This window comes from Triplophysa dalaica, chromosome 8, assembly GCF_015846415.1.
Source record: "Triplophysa dalaica isolate WHDGS20190420 chromosome 8, ASM1584641v1, whole genome shotgun sequence".
NCBI classification, from domain to species: domain Eukaryota; kingdom Metazoa; phylum Chordata; class Actinopteri; order Cypriniformes; family Nemacheilidae; genus Triplophysa; species Triplophysa dalaica.
In genome coordinates this window covers 2,402,501-2,421,561 of record NC_079549.1, presented here as the reverse complement: position 1 = coordinate 2,421,561, position 19,061 = coordinate 2,402,501, and the positions used below count along the sequence as shown (strand labels likewise).

The following is a 19,061-nucleotide window of genomic DNA, read 5'->3' as shown; positions in this document are numbered from 1 at the left end:
TGCTCCAGACTTTTTATGAAGTCAGTCCACCAAAAAAGCATGCTCGCAACTGCCCCGAGCAAAACAACGTGGAAACATTTCTCATAACGTCCACCGCCCCACGCACAATGCAAGGCCTTTGTAATAAGGGGCTTGGTTGCCTGGTAGCCTACATGGATTTTCCACGGCATATAACAAAGGAAAACTTGTTTATTTTGTTTGCAGGCTTGTTTGCAGAAGAAAATAAAATGCCGAATGCGTGACAGAGGCAACTGAGTAATGCAATGAGGCCAAAACTTATAACGCATGAGTATTATAACTAATATTTGTCACGTGTCACAGCCAATTAATTTCTCGGTAACACTTTATTTTATGGTGCCCTTGTCACACGTCACACTTATTTACTATAGTATTTAAAGTACTATAAATGATGCATAACTAAACCTGAACCAAACCCAAATCCCAACCCTAACCCTATAAGTACATGTAGTTAATTTTTAATACTCAGTACTTAAATGTATAGTCACACTGTAACACGGGCACTAAAATAAAGTGTAACCCATTTCTGAAATGAAAATATCAACGTGTTCAACACCACCACGCGTGGATTAATCGCCCTTTGTCTTTATCCATAATGGGTAAAGATGGCATCAAAGGATGCTATTCACTTTACATTAATCTATTTGTCCAAAGGCTGAAAAGCTATTAAGCAGACAGATGTAATGAGGATGTATCTTGTCAGTGATTGCCGCATTACAAGTTGTTATGTGTCGCCGTGGGCTATGAATGCGCGCTTATTGAAACGCGCCCTGCAGAGATCCGCAAGACCCAGGCTAAATCCGTTCAAACAGGCCAGGAAAAGGGCAATATTTAACCAATAGTGGGTGACTTCCTCTGGAGTGCATTTTGGTAAAGGCATATGGGACACTTCTCAATAACGCACTGTTAATCCAAAACAGTTTTACGCACGCCGTCTCTTAAGACGAGCTCTTGGGGCTTTAACTTGAAACATCACATCGTTTGGTACACACCGTAGTGTAACCAAAGCAAATCGTGTTAACACATATTCCAACCTTAAAACGGGCCAGACGCTTGACCACATGCGCAAACAGCTTTTGCGCCGCTTTCTGTCAGCCTGTGTTTTGCTGTCTTGTTTTCTAGCAGCTCGCGAGAGAAGGAAGGAAGAAAAATAAGTTTTTTTGCCACAGTCGCGTTAACATTGATTAGGTCTCTCACAGGTGGTTTAGCTTGGACAAGTGTCACACCTTGCAAATGCAAACGAACGTAAAGTTGTGTTAAAACCGTGCGCATGCACATGCACATGCTCTGCGTGCCTTTCTCTCTGAAAGATTAGCAATGATGTGGTTTTAGACACTTCCGGAATCCTGCAGACAACTTGAAAAATGCCATACCCCATCCCTAATTTATACTCTGATCTGTAATTTTATCCACAATTGCTCCAGTTGAGCATTCTGGCTCCCCGATCTGAAAGCCTGCAATTACTACATAATTCTTCGCAATTTTAGATGTCCTAATATGGACTGTAATTTTTGCGCAAGACAATTTCCAGCTATTTCAAGCATCAACATTGTCAAAGTTGTATGTACATAATAAATGGTAATATCAATGCATAGTTTTTAGCATAACATCTTGACTCCGCGATAATTATATCCGTTCGGAGCCTACGCAAAATTAGCCTGAATTGCATGGTAACTGCCGCTTTAAATTTTTAAAAATTACTCATAATTTTCCCAAAGATTACCAAGATCTCGAGTGCACAATGTCATCAGCGTAATGAGGAGTAAACATTTATGCTAATAATCAGCAATTTTTTCCATCAGCTATAAAGAGGGAAAATAAAGCTGGATTTTTCATTCCTGCTCGGAGAGCGGCTGTCAGCTCTATAAACCCAGCTAGACGAGACTGATTCTGGGAGCCGAAGAGCCGAACTCACGCCATGGCTGCTGGATGCTGGGGTTATTCTTTCGGGGGCGATACGCATCCTATAGATACTGTCCATTTTCCGTGCTCTCCTTTATTAAGGATTAAGGTAAGATTATTGTGCAGTTTATTTAAGTAATGACTGGGAAATGTGCGTACTTAAATGTAGGAATTTATTTATGGCAAGTATTATTTATTGTGTATAAGAAAAAATTGTCGTGCAATGAAGAAAAATAATATAAACGGGAAACAAAATTGAAATCATTTGGATCATTTTAGAAGTGCTGATATGCTTTTTTGTCCGCGGCGTTGTGCAAAAGTTACATTAAATAATAAAGCGTTATATCGAATAATGACATTCGAATGATGAGAATAATATAATTTGACAAATATTGACGTCTTAAAGTAAAGTGTGCGTCGGAAAACAGTTCCCGTTTGATCCTTTGGTAAGGAAACAACATACAAACCATTATTTGCTTTGAATCAGACTAACAAGTATATCTCTCATTAATAAAGCGGTCTGAAATTGCGAGAGAGTTTGTCTTTAGAATCCGGGAGAATATAAAGCAGCCCTTGTTCTATAATTTCACCTCTGCCTTCATCACTCCTGCATTGTGCTTTTGCTCATTTTGATCCTTCTTCCCATTGACAAATCTCTCGGTATACACCTGCAAGCAATTTGCCAGCCTTACTTATAACTACCGCTGCGCACCTTTTCGCTCTTTTTTCCCTTTTCTTTCCCCCCCATCGCACAGCGAATTTTCTTTCATTGCGCTATCTCTTTTGTTAACAAAAGATTCCACGTGCGAAAAAAAATTGCTCATAATTATCCCGTAGATGGGAAGCTGCATTAGAATAAGTAAGGAGGGAATGACTGTAATTATGTCTGGTTTGATGGGCCCGGCGCGTAATCAAGAGGAGAATAGAGTGAAATAACGCTGACCCTCTCTGCTCCACAGCTGCATGTCGAGAAAAAGACAGAACAACGCGGGTTTGTCTTTTATTCCTTCCAGAGAGTCGTGTTTTAGATATTTTTAGAAAACAAGACATGTTGTAGTTTACATTCTGACAGTACTTGTAAGGCCTGTCGTGAAAATTCAAACTATAAAAATGTTTCATACGAATAGTTCGTTTTTATCTATTTTTTATAGTTGTTATCACAAAGCTGGACCTATTCAGTGCTCTTGAAATAAAAGATTGTATTGAGGTTTCGATAATGAGTAGCATTCTTTAAATAAAATAAGCATTAAAAAGCATCCAATTTTGAGCCAATTTAACAAGAAATGCGAGCTAAGATACCATTTCCGAAACTGTTATCAATTACAATAAAATAATATATTTCAATATAAATATATATTAAGAATAATAGAAAATAAAAAACAATGATTATACAAATAACAACACCAACAGATAATAATATAATAATAATTGTGTCATTTAATACAGGTGCGTACAAAGCGCAACTCATAAAAATCCGAGAAAACTGCACTGGCACTGAGAGCGCGCGGGGCCATTTCCTGCTTTGCCCAGACAGTTTTTAAGGACCACACATGAAGAGTGTCAAAATTTGTCAAAATAATTACTGCACCCTCCGAATTGACATTACCGCAAACGAAGCTACTCTCAATTTATGAATGAAGGTTATATTATTTTTCAATACGCCTATATAAGAATACTTAATGAGAAACATAAATATGTTAAAAAAATTAAGAATAATTTCTATAGCATTGTAATTTTGTAATTAATTTAATTAAAAGATGTAGGAAATAAAAACGCAGACAAAATTAACAAGCAAACTACAAGTTAATAGGGTAGAAAGTAACTTTAAATTCTCTTCGGCATAATAGTCAACTATTTGCCAGGTATTTTAAAAATTATTATTGTTATTATTATTATTATTATTATTGTTGTTGTTCACTGGCGTCTATCTGCATAAGAATGTTCTTTAAATGCGCAGTTAAACCATCAGCCCCGAACAAAAGGCACTTTGAACATGTCATTCTTTACCTATCTGCATTTCCCCCCCTCCCGTCCCCAGCCTTTCTTCATGTGGTCCTCTATGAGCGGCACCTGCCCGATTATTCACTTAACACACGGCCATCAAAAGCAGCCACACAAGGGCAGAAAAGAGCTTATAGCGGCTAAACGAAAATGAAAAGAAACAAGTGGTCTTATTGTCGAAGGAATTACTGTGTTACATAAACCAGCACAGCATTCGGTGATTCAGATTGCAATCAAAAAGTATAGGCCAATGCAAACAAAACAACGCGAGACAAAATTACCAAATATTGAACAAAATGTAATGAATAACGTACATTTGTGAGCTAATTTACAGCTTTTTTTGATTGGCTTGATTTACCTAGATATACATGCTGACAACAACGATTTTATTGTATAAATTCCAACCTAATTTAAATACATTTAATAAAATAACATTTGATCAAAATACTTTGTGTTGTTTTAATCTATGGTATGTTTGTCTTTGATAATGCAAAATTTGCTGTTTGAGTTGGATAGTTACTATAGGCAGGATGTCTCCTTTAATTCCACTGCATTGGCTTCTATAAGTACACAACAAATAGTTTTGTTTTCGTGTATTAGTTTTACCTAATAGTTCTGGCAAAGCAATAATTTGGCAACTTCTTTCATGAGCAGATTTTTACTGTCAGAATTTACACATTATACAAGACTCCATGAAACAAAAACAATAAATTAACGTGACCGGTAAGCTATGAATTGTTCCAATATAAAATGAAAAGACACATGAATTTTAATAAACACAATCATGTTTAGACCCCTTTGCACAAATTATTCAGCACACAACGAAACGACTATTTCTGTACATTAGAGCTGTCAACACTTCCCATCTAACGGTGATGATAGACGCGTTTATCTGTACCGCGTGCCTCTGTCTGTATATCATTCAAAAACGCTCGGGTTTACAAACTGATGGGTTCAAATTTGGGAAGTGTTTCTTCTATATAGTGCAGCTTTATAATCATAATTTAATGAACATTTATTTTAAATAAACATACAAACAGACAAACAAGTCTAAATAAGTTATATTTAAATTAACACAAAGAGCCATACATCCAAAATATTTTTTTAAAGATTTCTCTGTTCCCTTTAAAATGGGGAAAATCGTGAGACGTTCGTGTTTGTGATTTATCCCATTTCTAACTCATTCACCGAGCCATGGCAAAGCCTCAAGCCACAATATGCACCAGCATTTGGCGCAATTCGGTGTGATGTCGATGACGCTGTCGTAGCCCATAATCACAACCAGCACTCTTGTGCTAGGGACAGGCCGTCGATTCCAAATTACAAGTTTAAAGAAAAAGCATTAAATAATTTTCTTACAGTTTCATGTTTTTTACACAACAAAAGGTCGCGGAAAATGGGAGAGTAGCAGCTTTGATTTGACCCACTTTCCCGGCATTGCCTTCATTTAAAAAGAGTCATCATCATTCTTCTCCGTTGCAGACGACCCTCTTTCAGTTCACCCTGACCCAGGCTGTGTGTTAGCAGGTGTCTTTGCGAGTGTCCCCGCCGGGTCACGTCTGGTCTGGGCTGTCCGGGTTGTGTAAAAGGCCGCAGACTCGCAGAGTGACCGGCCTGTGGCGGGTCCCCTGGACTGGGCCATTGGTGAATAGATGGGCGGGGTTGTTGTAGCAGTCCTGGTTCACATGAGTTGCGGCTGCTGCATAGTGTCCTGGTGTGCTGTCGGATACCACGAGGTGTAACTGGGAATATAAGAGGTCGGCGTGGATGTTTTGACGGTGGCCGTGGAATTCCAAACGGGCGCTACGGACGGAGATCCGGCGGAGAGAGCGTTGGCCAGAGCGGTTGAGTCTATTGTTCCTCCGCCTTGTTTCATCAGTTTCTTAAACTTGGACCGCTTGTTCTGAAACCAGATCTTCACCTAAAAAAAGAAAGCCAAGTCAGACACAGCGAGCAACAGGGCAACATCATCGCTATGCAATCTAATTGGGTTTTACTAATTCTAAGACGTATCCTCAAACCAAGAGCCGTCATGAATCTATAGAGCCAATAGAGTTATCCACCCAAACAGATACTATTACAGGTGGATGGCAACGTCACCTATCCATTGCAAAAGCAATGCATAATGGAAGACGAGGGAATTACACTATTTTGTTGTTAAGTCAAATGGTTTCATTAAAAATGTCGAGTACATGCCTGTGTTTGTGTGAGCCCCAGCGATGCGGCGAGCTCGGCTCTCTCCGGCAACGCCAGATACTGAGTCTGCTGGAACCTCCTGTTCAGAGCCTGCAGCTGGAGACTGGAGTAGATGGTCCGAGGTTTGCGGATCTTTTTGCCCTTCCCGTTAAAGCGAACCTCTCCTCCTTCCACCACTGTGTTTTTTTCCGACTCCGGTGCTGCGTTGGAGAGAGAAAGTCAAGCGAAGAATGCGTCTCACAGACTGTTCACGCAGTGCAGCTCACATCAGCGCGCGCAAGTTTTACAGGCGGCACTTTAGGTATAATTAGCCTTAATTGCATACATTGTTTATAGCATTACGCAATAAATAATTACCAAGCCTAATAACAGCACATCTGGGCTACTCCGGCCCGACGCGCGCTCACAAAGCGCAGAGAAATCCGACGACCAGCAAAGACCAAAAACATGCAGCATCGTTTCTTACCTGGGTCCTCTAACCTCGTCTGAGCCAAGGCGGCGTTGTTTGGGTAGGTCTGCACGGTGCTGAGGTACGGACTCGTGGAATGGCTACCGACCGAGTTGACGTATGGATAAGGCAGGGATCTGGGGAAGGACGGAGCCGGGCTGTAGGCGCTGTCGTGCTGCGGGTGTCCGGAGGAGTGTAAACAGTGCATTGAATAATGTCCGTGGGTCATAGATGAAGGCGACATTTGCTGACTCGGTGGCCCAAATTCCATGAACACGTTCTTTCCTGAGACGGGGCTGTTTAGACTCTCTGGTATTGTAGACATGGTCATGTCTTCTGGCGCAAACTCTCTCTCTCTCTCTCCCCTGCTTTTTTGTTTTCTATGATCTGAGTGAAGGATGGATCCCAATTTAAGCTCAACTGATTTTTTCACTTTCCATTCATAAGAAAATGTAGTTTGTCTCGGTGAAAAGTCTAGGTACGATGCTGTGGATCCACACAAACTCGCTCAAAGGTTTGAATCGGGGAATCATGAATATTTATCCAAGGTGCTCTCTGATTGGTCCACTCCCTCCGAGAGCGATAGGGATTGGTAATCCGAGGGTCGGGTCCGATGGACCTGATAAACTCAAGGAATAAGACCAACCTGTGACTCCATTGTGCTATGGTAATATAGAAATATAGGGAATGGACGGTTTACGCATGGGTCGTGTATGTGCGTGGAAGGGTCAGAGCCATCATCTTCAATAAAACCTTTTGCAATTTATCATCAGTCGCGTAAATATCTGCATTTAGGTTGTGATAATAATTACAGAAATTAACAAATTGGCAAACCAGAAAAATTTAAACAACTTTAAATAATCAATGACATAGGACAAAATTTGCTCTAATTTTTTTAAATCAATTATATTACCAATGCTTACTAAAAAACAAAGTTAATTATTGCTTAATTAATAAATATTATATTGGTTGAAAATATACATCGATATAAATAAATCATCATAACAATACACTAAAAACTCGTGAGTAATCAATAATTATGGGACAAACGATTAGAAACACGTGCTTGTAATGAATAAATCCATCCCATCTTTTGATTTTTTGTCTGTCCGAAGCTTTAAAAACAGAAGATCAAACAAAATGTTTAAACACAGGTATAAATGTGTTTCTCCAGGCATAGATGAATTAGTTTGGCGATTCGTTTGATTAAAATGCTAGTGTCGAGTGCTTGAAGACACAAACGGAACCAGCTAAATTTGCATAACACTGTTGTTTAATTTCATACGCATAATTAGTCGTGTATTTAACACTTGCAGTGTTGCGCAGATTCAATCACACGCACGCGCGCGCGGGTTGAATTATTGCTCTCGAGGATCAGTGAGATGAGTCCGTGTTTATAACAGCTTTTCTTTTTTTGCTGGATTCGTTTCACACCTGAGTTTGGTGCACGATGCAATAGTTGCATAGAAATTAGCTTTAGTTTATTTAGAAAAATCTGCCTGTTATACCAGGTATCATTCTTTTCGTTTGTAGCTCTGGTTTAACCTTAAATTTAAATAGTTTATCCACATGTAAAATGCCTTAAAAATGAGAATAAATGAAAATACAAAGCAAGTAGTTTCCACAAGTTTACCAGTTATAGATTTACTGTATCTTAATCTCTTTCTACACATTATACCTTACATCAGATTTAATAGTGTTCAGCGGAAGGTAGCAGAATAAATCATAGGTTTTATCATTATATTATATGGTATGAATATTGCCTTCTTACTGATTATGTTGGATCACATATATTACCTGCCATAAAATTTAACTTGGCCCCTGTTCTCTTATGGCAGACTGCAATATTTAGAGAGAACAGGCCTCATATAGAGATTAATTTGGTACGAAAGGATAACTGCAAAATATCAGTTAACAACACTTATTATAGAAATATGTTAAATGGCAGTTCTATCAAACAAAAGCACGCATACATCAATTTTTTTACACATTCGATTAAAATGTAAACTGAAAAATCTTTCCATCTTTAAGATGCGTATGTCATATTGTGTGAGATAAAATGTCATTCTTATTTTACCAGAAGCATCTGAGAAGGAAAAAACTGGTCATACCGTCTGTGAACGCCTCCACATCCCCTTTTCATTCCCTGTCTCTCTGCTGTTGTCTTCTGGCATGCATTCATCATCAAAATGTTCACCACCTTCACATCTGTTTTCTTACATTCCGGCGTAATTAAAAGATTAAAAAAAATAACAGCTTTAAATAAACGAATCTCCAAAACAATTCTTATACTTTTTCAGAATAAGGCCGTCGGGACCAGCACGATGCCCAGATGATGCGGACTGACGACCACATTTGACAATAGCTGTTGCATATCCACCACACTCAAAAATGGTCCAATTTAAAGCAATTTGTATTTCAAATGACATTCGCAAAGTACCTCAGGGAACCTTCATCAATAGCGAAAATAATGACAGTATTACAACCGACAATTATCATCATTCAGGGACCAACACTGAAAAAATGTTACTCGTTCTTTGCCGTCAGGGACTGTGTTTATTGTCTCCAGTTTATGTAAAACGATCAGGTACACAAAACAGTATGACGTTGGACAGTAAAATTCATTAAGAAATAAAAAAATGACCAAAACTGGACGAAAACTCGCAGTTAATTATTTGCCAATTTTTAGTCTTTGATAAGTATGCCAATTTCGTTATTTTCATTGTTTCGTAACGACCCAACAAACATGTAAATTCACAGAATTTTCGCAACAACCATTTCTTGATAATGATATCATATATATATATATATATATTATGTAAACAAAAAATATGTATTTATGCTGAAATATTTCTTTGTGTTGTTTTGTCTTGTCTTTACATCCAGGTTCCCACATCTAATCTAAGGAAAATGGGTCTATTTCTCACCAAAGAGGATTAATACGTTGTAACCCAAAGAACCAAAATCCTGTTCCATTCAGAAACATGGTAACTGTAGTCCTCATTAAACTGTAGTCTTATTTAAAGGCCCCAATCAAAATGTTAGTGTCTATTAGAAAAAGTATTGCCATCACAGAACAGTGGCTCCAGTATCCATGTGGTCAGTCCCATCGTGATTATACAGCCCATCAGCCCACAGGGTTGAGCCCACAGGGATGATACCACAGCGGTTCTCTGTTTAGACGCAACTCAAATAAAGCATGTGAGATGATGAGCTGGAGCACTTTCCAGAGAAGGGGATCATCAAGAATAAGAGTCAAACACCTGCTATGCTGCCCTGATTTAGTGCACCACGCCAGTCCAGGTTCACTCAGTGTGTGTGTGTGCGCATTAGACATACTGACATCAGCTGACAAACTGATGCAGCCAGAGACGACCACAGAGTTTATGGCATCATCTGTCCTCTGATTCATAAGGAGAACTGCGAATTTGCTTCCGGAGTAAAGTCCCTGATTAGTATCTGTTATTGGTGGCACAGGATTCACTGGGAGTTTAAATTGTTTCAATGTGAAGCGTTCTTAGCAGCTCTTCGGTAGTGTGACCCACGAGATGTCCTTTTGATAAAGAGTTCCTGAGCCAGACCTCAAATCCGGACAGATGCCTGATGATTGTTAACAGACTGAGAAGCAACAATTTGCAAGAAGGCAGTTTGTTACATTTTGTGTGTCCAGTGCAGTAAGGGACGTATAGAAAATTGTTTTTTCTGTATGAGCATGGCTTGACATTAATATGTGTTTTAGTGTCAAAGGAGCAAAGTCATTTTGTGTTAAAAACACTCACTGGTTTCCACTGATTCAAACAGGGTCAAGTACATTTCTAATCGATTTAGACACATGTTGACTAGATATGTTGAATCAGCGCTTTCACCTTAACAAATGTCCTAGTTAAAATTTGGCATTTGTTGTGTTTTCCAGATATGTTGTGATATCATCAAGAAGTTGTAGTCCACTAAGCACTGTTGCAAAACACCGTTAAGGTAACCACAGACTCAATGTAGTTTATTTTCATCAAAAGTTTGCATGAATAGAACAGGTTTTAAATGGAGCAGTTTACATTGCTCAGTGTTTAAAGTTGTGGACCAATATTTATTCAGGGCTTTACAATTACACCTTATTTACAAAGTCACCAGTGGAAAACACAGCGGTAAATTCGATCAGACGTAATGATCCGATTTAAGAGTATCTGATCAATTCTGACGATGAAACAGCTGTGTGTCTCTGGGGTTCTCTTAGAGGGTTTTAAGCAGGCAGCACCTTCAATTTGCTGCTTCACTGAATTCCAATGGACAGCGAGACACTTTGAGAGTGTTTGTTGAGACTCAATGCAATACGTGTGAAAGAGAGAGAGAGAGAGAGAGAGAGAGAGAGGACACTGAGATGTAACCACAGATTATTGTGTCAATCATGGAAGGGTTAAGCGTTCTGTTAAAATAATGCAGACAGGTTCTGAGTTTGTATTCATGGGGTGACGAAAGGTCAAAGTTCAATGCTGTTGTTAAATAATGTTTCAGAACATTATTATTATTATTACTAAAAACAATGTGTTAAATTTAGAAAAAAAGAAGATTGCGGATCATAATATTTTACAGTGCTTTAGGGTTCTTATATAATGCATTTTCTATTCATTTATAATTAAGGTGTTTATTCTAAAAAATAATTTACTATGCTTACTATTTCTAATAAACAGCTTCACATTTGTAACTAAGTAACATTCAATAAAATAATTAATTTCTAATGGTGTGATATTTGAGATGTTATTTTAAATAATTTTGGGGGATTTAAGCTTACCACAAATAATTGTAAACCGTATTTCTGTATTTTACAGCTGATGGGACTTGCTGCTTAATTCTTTTTCTGGAAGATGCAGACGAAATTGTCTTTACACCTTCAAACATCCAATGCACACAAAAGAAAAAATGACCAAGTGCAATTTCTGGTGTAGGCCTATGTGTATGTATATTTCCTACATGCCATGAATTTTGTGTGCAGGCCTCTGAAGAAGTATTCGAAAGTATTGTGTTAGTAAGTAAACCCATCTAAACAGCTGGTGTGTATTTATGACCACATCTCGAGTAATATTATGGTAAACTTGCAATCTTTTTGGATGTTGTGTTTACTGAAACAAATACACCTGGCATTAAATCCACCCACTAGCCTGACTTCATATGGAGTAAAAGATCACATGGTTGCACAAAACACGAATTCCTAAAATGCGAATGCAGCGGAAAGTGACAGGTGTCGCGTTTACCAAAACATACCGTCGAAGATGCACTTGCGCGGGAGATTGGATAGGATCTGCTCGGAATCTTCGGCTACCTGCTAATGTTCACCCATCACTCACCTGGGCCGCAGAGCCGGAGCAGGTGAGGGCGAGCGCGGACCGCACGGCGCGACACACAGCTGTGCCGCGTGTGAGAAAGACAGGACTACGACAACCCAACAACCTCCACCATTACCGCAGCAGCAGGGGTCAGAACAGTCTGCCCAGCATCCCCCCACCTGCCCAAAAATTGCCCTCCAAAATGACCAATTACCTGAGTTAGGTGCTACTGGGAGAAATAGAAAAATCCGCCGCAATAGATGGTTACTTAATGCATCAACAAGAAGGAAAAGAAATGACTGCAGAATTGTCACTTGTGGTATTTTTCCTCGTTTCATCTGCGGGCTAAAGGCTCGAGACAGGCAGTCATCAAATGTTCAAACTAAGCAGTGAATTAAAATCAATGAAAGCCATATAAATCGGGGAAAACAGAGCGATTTGGACGCGAGGGAAGCCAAGGCCTGGCAGATGATTTCAAACAGCTGGGAGCAGGAACACAATCCATGTAAGTCTGCATTTACTCTTTATTTAGATGTCTTGTTTTACGCATATTCAAACGAGGTTTGATTTGCTTCACGTTGTCCAGTAATTAAAAGACCGAAAACATGCACATTTTCCAATTAAACAATTAGGCGCGCGCGCGCCTCTCCGTCCCGCTTCGAGTTTTGTTCCGAGTTAAGTCCCGAACAAAGACGGGCAGGGGTCAGTACTCGAGCACACCTGAACGCGTTCCCCTCTCCCCTTGATCTCCTAAGGCAGCCCGCCATTAGTCTTAATAATGGAAAATTGTCATGTTGATACAAGTCTCCCTCTCTCGTTCTGAATAAGTTGTAGTTGGAAGCTCCATTTATTTCCAAGTTCTTTGTGCCGAAAGGCCAGGGACGGTGCTTTTGTGGTGGGGAAGAGAATAGGTGCTGGATGCTCTTTCCATAGTCAAGATAATTATCCCCACTGTGACCTTAATGATCCACCCTTCTCCCCCGGCGACTTGTGCGCGCCTCGCAGTGCGCCTCAGCCGCTCTGCGCCCGCCTCCCCCCTCCGTGCCCTGTGTCAGGGAATATGAAAACCCCTATAATGAAACCATTTTGGCTGATGGAAAAAGGGCTCCTCGAGCCGCACTTGCCACAAAGACGGCTCAATTATGTGAGTAATTGTGATAATTTTCCATCCATTCATGGGCTCTCTCTGAAAGGGAAGGAAAAAGAGGAGAAAACAGAGAGACACTGAAAGGGAAATTACACAGACAATGTCGAGTGTGAAAATTGTTACACAAAAATGACTGTAAGAAAAGTGTAAGTCTATAAATAAATATGTTAATGCAGGGAGGCCGAGATCCCACGTCACAAACAAAAGGCGCGGTCGGTCGGATGACCGCTATAGGAAGAGAATAATGCCGAGATGAAAGTACGTGTGCAGCTGTCTGAAAATTAAAGCTCTTTCGACTTCCTATTGACAACGCTGAGCCCCTAAAAAAGCTCCCCAGTGGTTAGAGATCATTTGGAGCCCTGTGACAGGAAAAAGTATAATTACCTCTCTGAGAGAGAGGAGAGAGAGAGAGGAGAGAGAGGAGAGGCAGGCGGACTGACGCGCCCTTCAGACGCGCTGCTGAATGCGCGAGCTTGATAGAAGGCAGGGAGAATAATTTTGTGCTTTGCTTTTTCTTTTATTCCACCGAGCATGTTTTGTTGGCTGGAAGACAAGGAGGCGAGTGCCGCTGAGTGCATTAAACCCTGGGTGTTCGCAAATATAAGGTTCCTCCGTCCATCAACTCGTGCTTTGAGAAGAACTCTAAAATGCATTAAAATGTCTCGGACGACGGAGGCGCTGAGATGCCGCATTAGACTTCGGCTTCCCAGCGGGAGACAGATTAAACATTTCCTCGCCATATTCCTCAAGGATATTCGGGCCTCTTCGCCGAACTCTATTTACGAATAAACGCTATTCTGCGTCATTTCGCCAATGGCACGACTAACTCCTATTCCTGACCTGTGATTGCCTTTCGATAGTTCTCCAATGAAATTTGTGTTCAGATATGTGAAGAGTTTTTTATTGTGCATTCCATTCAATCAAACCGCAGGTGGTTTGTTTTGATTCAAGCCACGATAACTAAAAAAATGCAGCTAACTTACACAATAAAAAACCATAAAAACATTTTTGTTATCTCATTTTGGAACGGATCTCCTCATTTACTCTTCCAAAGTGGAAATATACACAATATCACGTCTGATATTCCAACATAATTCAAATTCAATATCAATTATCCATCACAGCAACCACAAATCACACATAGGGAGACACATTGTATCCTTCCCCTCTCCACTCTCTCCAATCCTAAACTGTTCCCACATGTCTGAAGTCTGACCCCCTGTGTGAGGGACCACAGACATCTGGAGAAATTGCAGCATGCGGTTTAGGCCGCTGGGCGCTCAATGATTTGGATGCAAATTCGTCAACCGATATATCCGTGATTTGTCACTGTCATGGCCGAATCCGAAGCTGCACTTTTAAAAGACGACACTGACTTTACAGGATAGGGTTAACCTGTTTTTATTGTCTCTTTTAGCACACAATATCTTCTTTAATGGAAGCACATATACTTGCACACTTGGACACGCACCTGGACCCAGTAATGGCTGACCGGTTGTCATATCACTATGGTAATTGGCCCAATTCTTAAGAATCAGCTAAGCGTGTCATGTAAACGTTGAACATCTCCATCAGCAGAAAACAAACAGGCAGACACCAATGTCCTTCAGTCGCCAACAGTAACAACAAAAACAGTTATTATCATCAATTAGAATGAAGTAATAACTTGATTTGCATGCCGTCTGTCAGATGCTAAAACGCATCTTAATAAAGAGCGCAATAAGCATAAGAAAAGAAGACAGCACAACAACACACCTGCACAATGTTAAATATATGAATAAGTAAAATATTAATAATCAAATGAGTGATGGCAGTCCAAATGGTTTATATCGCATGAGCAACAGCTCCAAATGGTGTCATTTTTAGAAAAGCCTTTTTATAATTTCTTAAATTTAAGATTTTTGCTTCATTGCTTCACAATTGGTCAACAAAACAAATGAAATAAATGCAAGATTTTTGGGATGAAAACCAATTCGAGTCATTGGCACTAATGGTTGAACTGGCTCAGGTAAAGTTCTGTAAATTTAAGGAATATAACAAATTTGATATTGTACCAATAAAAAATAATAGATGTAAGCATCACTAGACATTTTTGAGTTGAGGCCTGAATTTTTTTACTTTGTGTGGTACTATATCATATTCATGTACCATTATCAAAAAAAATACAACAGCACTATCTTTAGGATGCCATGGCAGACCTACCTGTGTCCATGACTGGTGAATACAGGTGTGCAATATGTAAAAACTGGAATCAAAACAGTTAATCTGTGTTTTATAGACCACAGTGCTGTCGACATGTTGGTAAAGCCCCGGACCCCCGGAGCACAAGTTAGGGATTGAAGGGCTGCTGCTCCGGATGTGTGTGTGTGTATGTGTGTGTCAGCTGCTGTTATAAATGTAGGGGCAGTGTGAGGGATGGGTCGAGCTGTCTGTGCAGAGTGATGCGGGCAGGGCCGCCTGGCTGCTGACTCCACTCTAATGACAGAGAGGGTAATGACAGAGCCCCAAACAGCAGGAAGAGGAAGATCAATCTACAGCCCAAGATGGAGAGATGGAAGAGAGGGGAGGGACGCGGCGCAAAAAAAACAGGGCAGTGCGATTTCTATTATGTTCTCTCTCTGCGTGTTAGCCTGTCTGCGAGCGTGTCTAGCCCCCCGCCTCGCTGTGGCTGTCAGCCCACGCCGCACATTAAAAACACAGCGGATCGATAACTATTAACACTCTTCAGGAGAGTCACACTGCTCGCATCTCACGCTCCATATCCAATCCTGCGCCTCGCTCTCTTTCGCCATCCCTCTCTGACCGTGGCGCTGGTCTGGCTCATGGGCTCCTGATGCCTGGGGTCAGTGGGAATTGAGGAACGTCGGGAAGGATGGACAGAGTGCGGAGAGGGGTGAAATGAAACGAGACGGGACTCACTAACCAGCTGCCCGAGCAAACAGCACACATTTCTCACTCCTAATCTGCTGTTTTTCCTCCTACAAACAACAACGAGAAAAACATAAAAATAAATCAGGTCTTCATGCAGTGGGGTCCTAAGGTCTGAGAACACATTGGAAAAACATTTTTATATTAAGCTGAAAATAATGTTTTTGAAAAATCATAAACAATGAAAGGGTATGATGGAAAATAAAAGCTTATTTAAACGTCGGCACAGTTGGTCATGGGACCAAAACACTGTTTATGTTAATAAATAATATTTCTTATTTAAAAGCAAACAATTGTTTGTGGGTCTTTTTTTCTTCTTTGGCTTTGCTGTTAATGAGTGATCCCTTGAAGCACATAAAATACATTCTTACATCATGCTGGTGTGACATTGGTCAACAGGTTTTGCAACTAGGTAATTCTCTCAAAAGCATGTTGAGATTAATACATTTTTTATTCAATTTAATATGAATCAAATTGCAAAAATTATATTTTTTGTTTTGCAAATCCATCCATCCATCCATTTTCTACCGCTTATCCGAACTACCTCGGGTCACGGGGATCCGTGACCCATCTCAGGAGTCATCGGGCATCAAGGCAGGATACACCCTGGATGGAGTGCCAACCCATCGCAGGGCACACACACTCACTCATTCACTCACACACTCACACCCTACGGACAATTTTTCCAGAGATGCCAATCAACCTACCATGCATGTCTTTGGACCAGGGGAGGAAACCGGAGTACCCAGAGGAAACCCCCGAGGCACGGGGAGAACATGCAAACTCCACACACACAAGTCGGAAGCAGGAATCGAACCCCCAACCCTGGAGGTGTGAGGCGAACGTGCTAACCACTAAGCCACCGTGCCCCCTGTTTTGCAAATATTTATTATTATTATTCTTTCAATAAATACTGTTTATTATAAATAAAAAAGTACAAATATTAACTGATGGCAAAACATTTTCAGCACTTTACAGCTATTTACAGACCTGTGTGTACAACAAATAGTCCAACATTGATAAGATCTGCCTTCTGAAGTAGAAAATAAGAACAGAGCCATAAAAAACAGCAACAACATTGTGGCGATTAAAAGGAAATGAGTTCCTGAGAAAGAGAATGAAAAATAAACAACCTTAAAAAACAGCGAGCAACGTAAAATGAGCTGCAATTTGGGTTGATTTCTGTATAATTGTCCTTTGGGACATGACTTGATCTACTGATCTAAACATTTAGCAGGATGAAGACTTAGTCAGGAACCGGAGGACCAAATCATTACCAGCAGCTGATTTTGATGGCAATGAAATGATATTGCTCTCTCACAATGAAATGAAATATCAAACTTCAGTCTGGTCAGAAATAAAACATCCACCTGTTATGGATTTATTTAAAGTAAACATATATGATTTATGCATTATGCGTTTATCCAAAGTGAGATACAGTACATTGAATTTTACATCTTGATCAGTGTGTGGCATGCCTAAAACTGTAATGGTGTCTAGTGGTATATTGTATGTATTTATTTAATGGTTTTAATGGAAAAAGCTAATGGTTCCATTGAAACCATGACCGTTTTGGGCATAATTCCAATAAGATTTAACATCTCATCAACAGAATCCATCACATACCAGTAGACACAGTTTCCATTAAAAACAACAAAATTCCCAGTTTAACTATTAAATCCATCCAATTTTCTATTGTGTTTTGGACAGGGTTCTATTTTTTATGCAGGGATGTAAAACAGTTTGATTAGATAATTGTAATTTTAAAAGTGCTGGTATATTATTCAGTTCTGTTGAAGCCTACAATAAATCACTTTTACATTGATGTCATTTAAATGTCCTTAAAAATGTAATTGCAATTTGATTTTCAAAGATGTTTTTAAAATTTTAAATGTTTTACAAGTTTACAAATTTTTACAAGTTTTAGTTGCATACTCTGATTATGTTTTAAAGGAGAATTAGTGAAAGTGTGCAGTTTTGAACTTGTCAAATTTTGAAAACAGCATGAAACAAGTAGTAAAGTTTACACATGCAGAAAATAAAAACTGTACAGTTTATTGATAACAAAGCAGACAAATGTCATAAATCAATTTATGAATTTAAATGAAAAGAAAAGATATATTTCTAAATATTTTAGATCTCTTTAACATAAAACTATTCTAAAACTTTTAAATCAAATTACACACCAAAAACTTTTTTGTGCCCTGTCACAGTCTAGAAGCGATATGTATTGAGAAAATGCAGTAAACTTTCCAGTATTAAGTCACCACAGCACTCAAATGGTTCCATATATCAGTGAAATCCAGTATTTCAATATCGTTTATCTTTTATCACATTCGGATACTCAGTTTGTGTTCATGGGCACAAGCTGTCCGGCTCTCAGACATCTCTGCAGTGAACACAAACAAAGAACCTTGCTTTTGGTTCTTTAAGCAACGATCATTACAGTAATATAAAACCACACTTTCCCATCTTAGTCCGCTCATTACACTGGCCTGCGTGTAATTTGTCTCTTTCCTTACTGAGTTTTACAATGTTCAGTGTCTCTGCAGAACCTCCTGAATCAAATGTCAACTGAGGTCTCTTATGGCTATCCGTACATCAGCCAAACACAGACCGTTCAGTGTGTTCCCTGCCTCCTTCCTCAACAGAGCTTTATGTGAACACCAACCCAAAGGATCATAATAGTTTTGCTTGCTTCTACTCTGGGCTTTCACTGCTCTGAATGGGGAGGGGGGTCCCAGCGTGACAGAGGACGTGAGCTGAATACCTCAATACCTGTCAGGTGTAAGGTAACATCACAATATTGTTTAGAGAGGTTCACATTGATTTCGGATAGCCTGGCCAGAGCAGAGCGGCCTGATGGATATTGTGTCTGATTGCCGGATCACGGAAAAATGCCATCGGTTTCATCTGTTGTCATGCCAACCTGGACGGAAAAGAAGAGAGCAGAATCGAATGAACAGTAATTGAAAGGTGGACGGGGGGTGAATTCACTAAGAATGAATTGTGCCCGCTGTTTATTTACACATGTTGCCTGGATTATTTACTGCAGGAATTATGCAAATAAAATATGGGGGGAAACAAAGCCCCCCCCAAAAAA

At 39.7% G+C, this 19,061-nt stretch overlaps 1 protein-coding gene and 1 long non-coding RNA gene across 2 annotated transcripts; one reads left to right on the top strand and one right to left on the bottom strand.

Moving 5' to 3' along the window:
• The first annotated feature begins 1,581 nt into the window (after nt 1-1,581).
• On the top strand, nt 1,582-11,277 carry LOC130427596 (uncharacterized). Its single transcript, XR_008907322.1, has 3 exons — nt 1,582-1,688; nt 1,821-2,029; nt 9,452-11,277. It is a non-coding gene; the product is annotated as an uncharacterized LOC130427596 (long non-coding RNA).
• dlx1a (distal-less homeobox 1a) lies at nt 4,653-7,101 on the bottom strand. Its single transcript, XM_056755139.1, has 3 exons — nt 6,584-7,101; nt 6,118-6,317; nt 4,653-5,842 (listed from the first exon to the last, which is right to left on the bottom strand). The coding sequence occupies exons 1-3, from the start codon at nt 6,894-6,896 to the stop codon at nt 5,603-5,605; spliced, it is 753 nt and encodes a 250-aa protein (XP_056611117.1). The 5' UTR covers nt 6,897-7,101; the 3' UTR covers nt 4,653-5,602.
• Nucleotides 11,278-19,061: the final 7,784 nt, after the last annotated feature.

Coding starts and splice junctions, on each gene's coding strand:
- dlx1a (XM_056755139.1), bottom strand. CDS start 6,896: ATGACCATGTCTACAATACCAGAGAGTCTAAACAGCCCCGTCTCAGGA. Junction 6,318..6,583: donor GACGAGGTTAGAGGACCCAG/GTAAGAAACGAT, acceptor TCTCCAACGCAG/CACCGGAGTCGGAAAAAAAC. Junction 5,843..6,117: donor TGGGGCTCACACAAACACAG/GCATGTACTCGA, acceptor TTCTTTTTTTAG/GTGAAGATCTGGTTTCAGAA.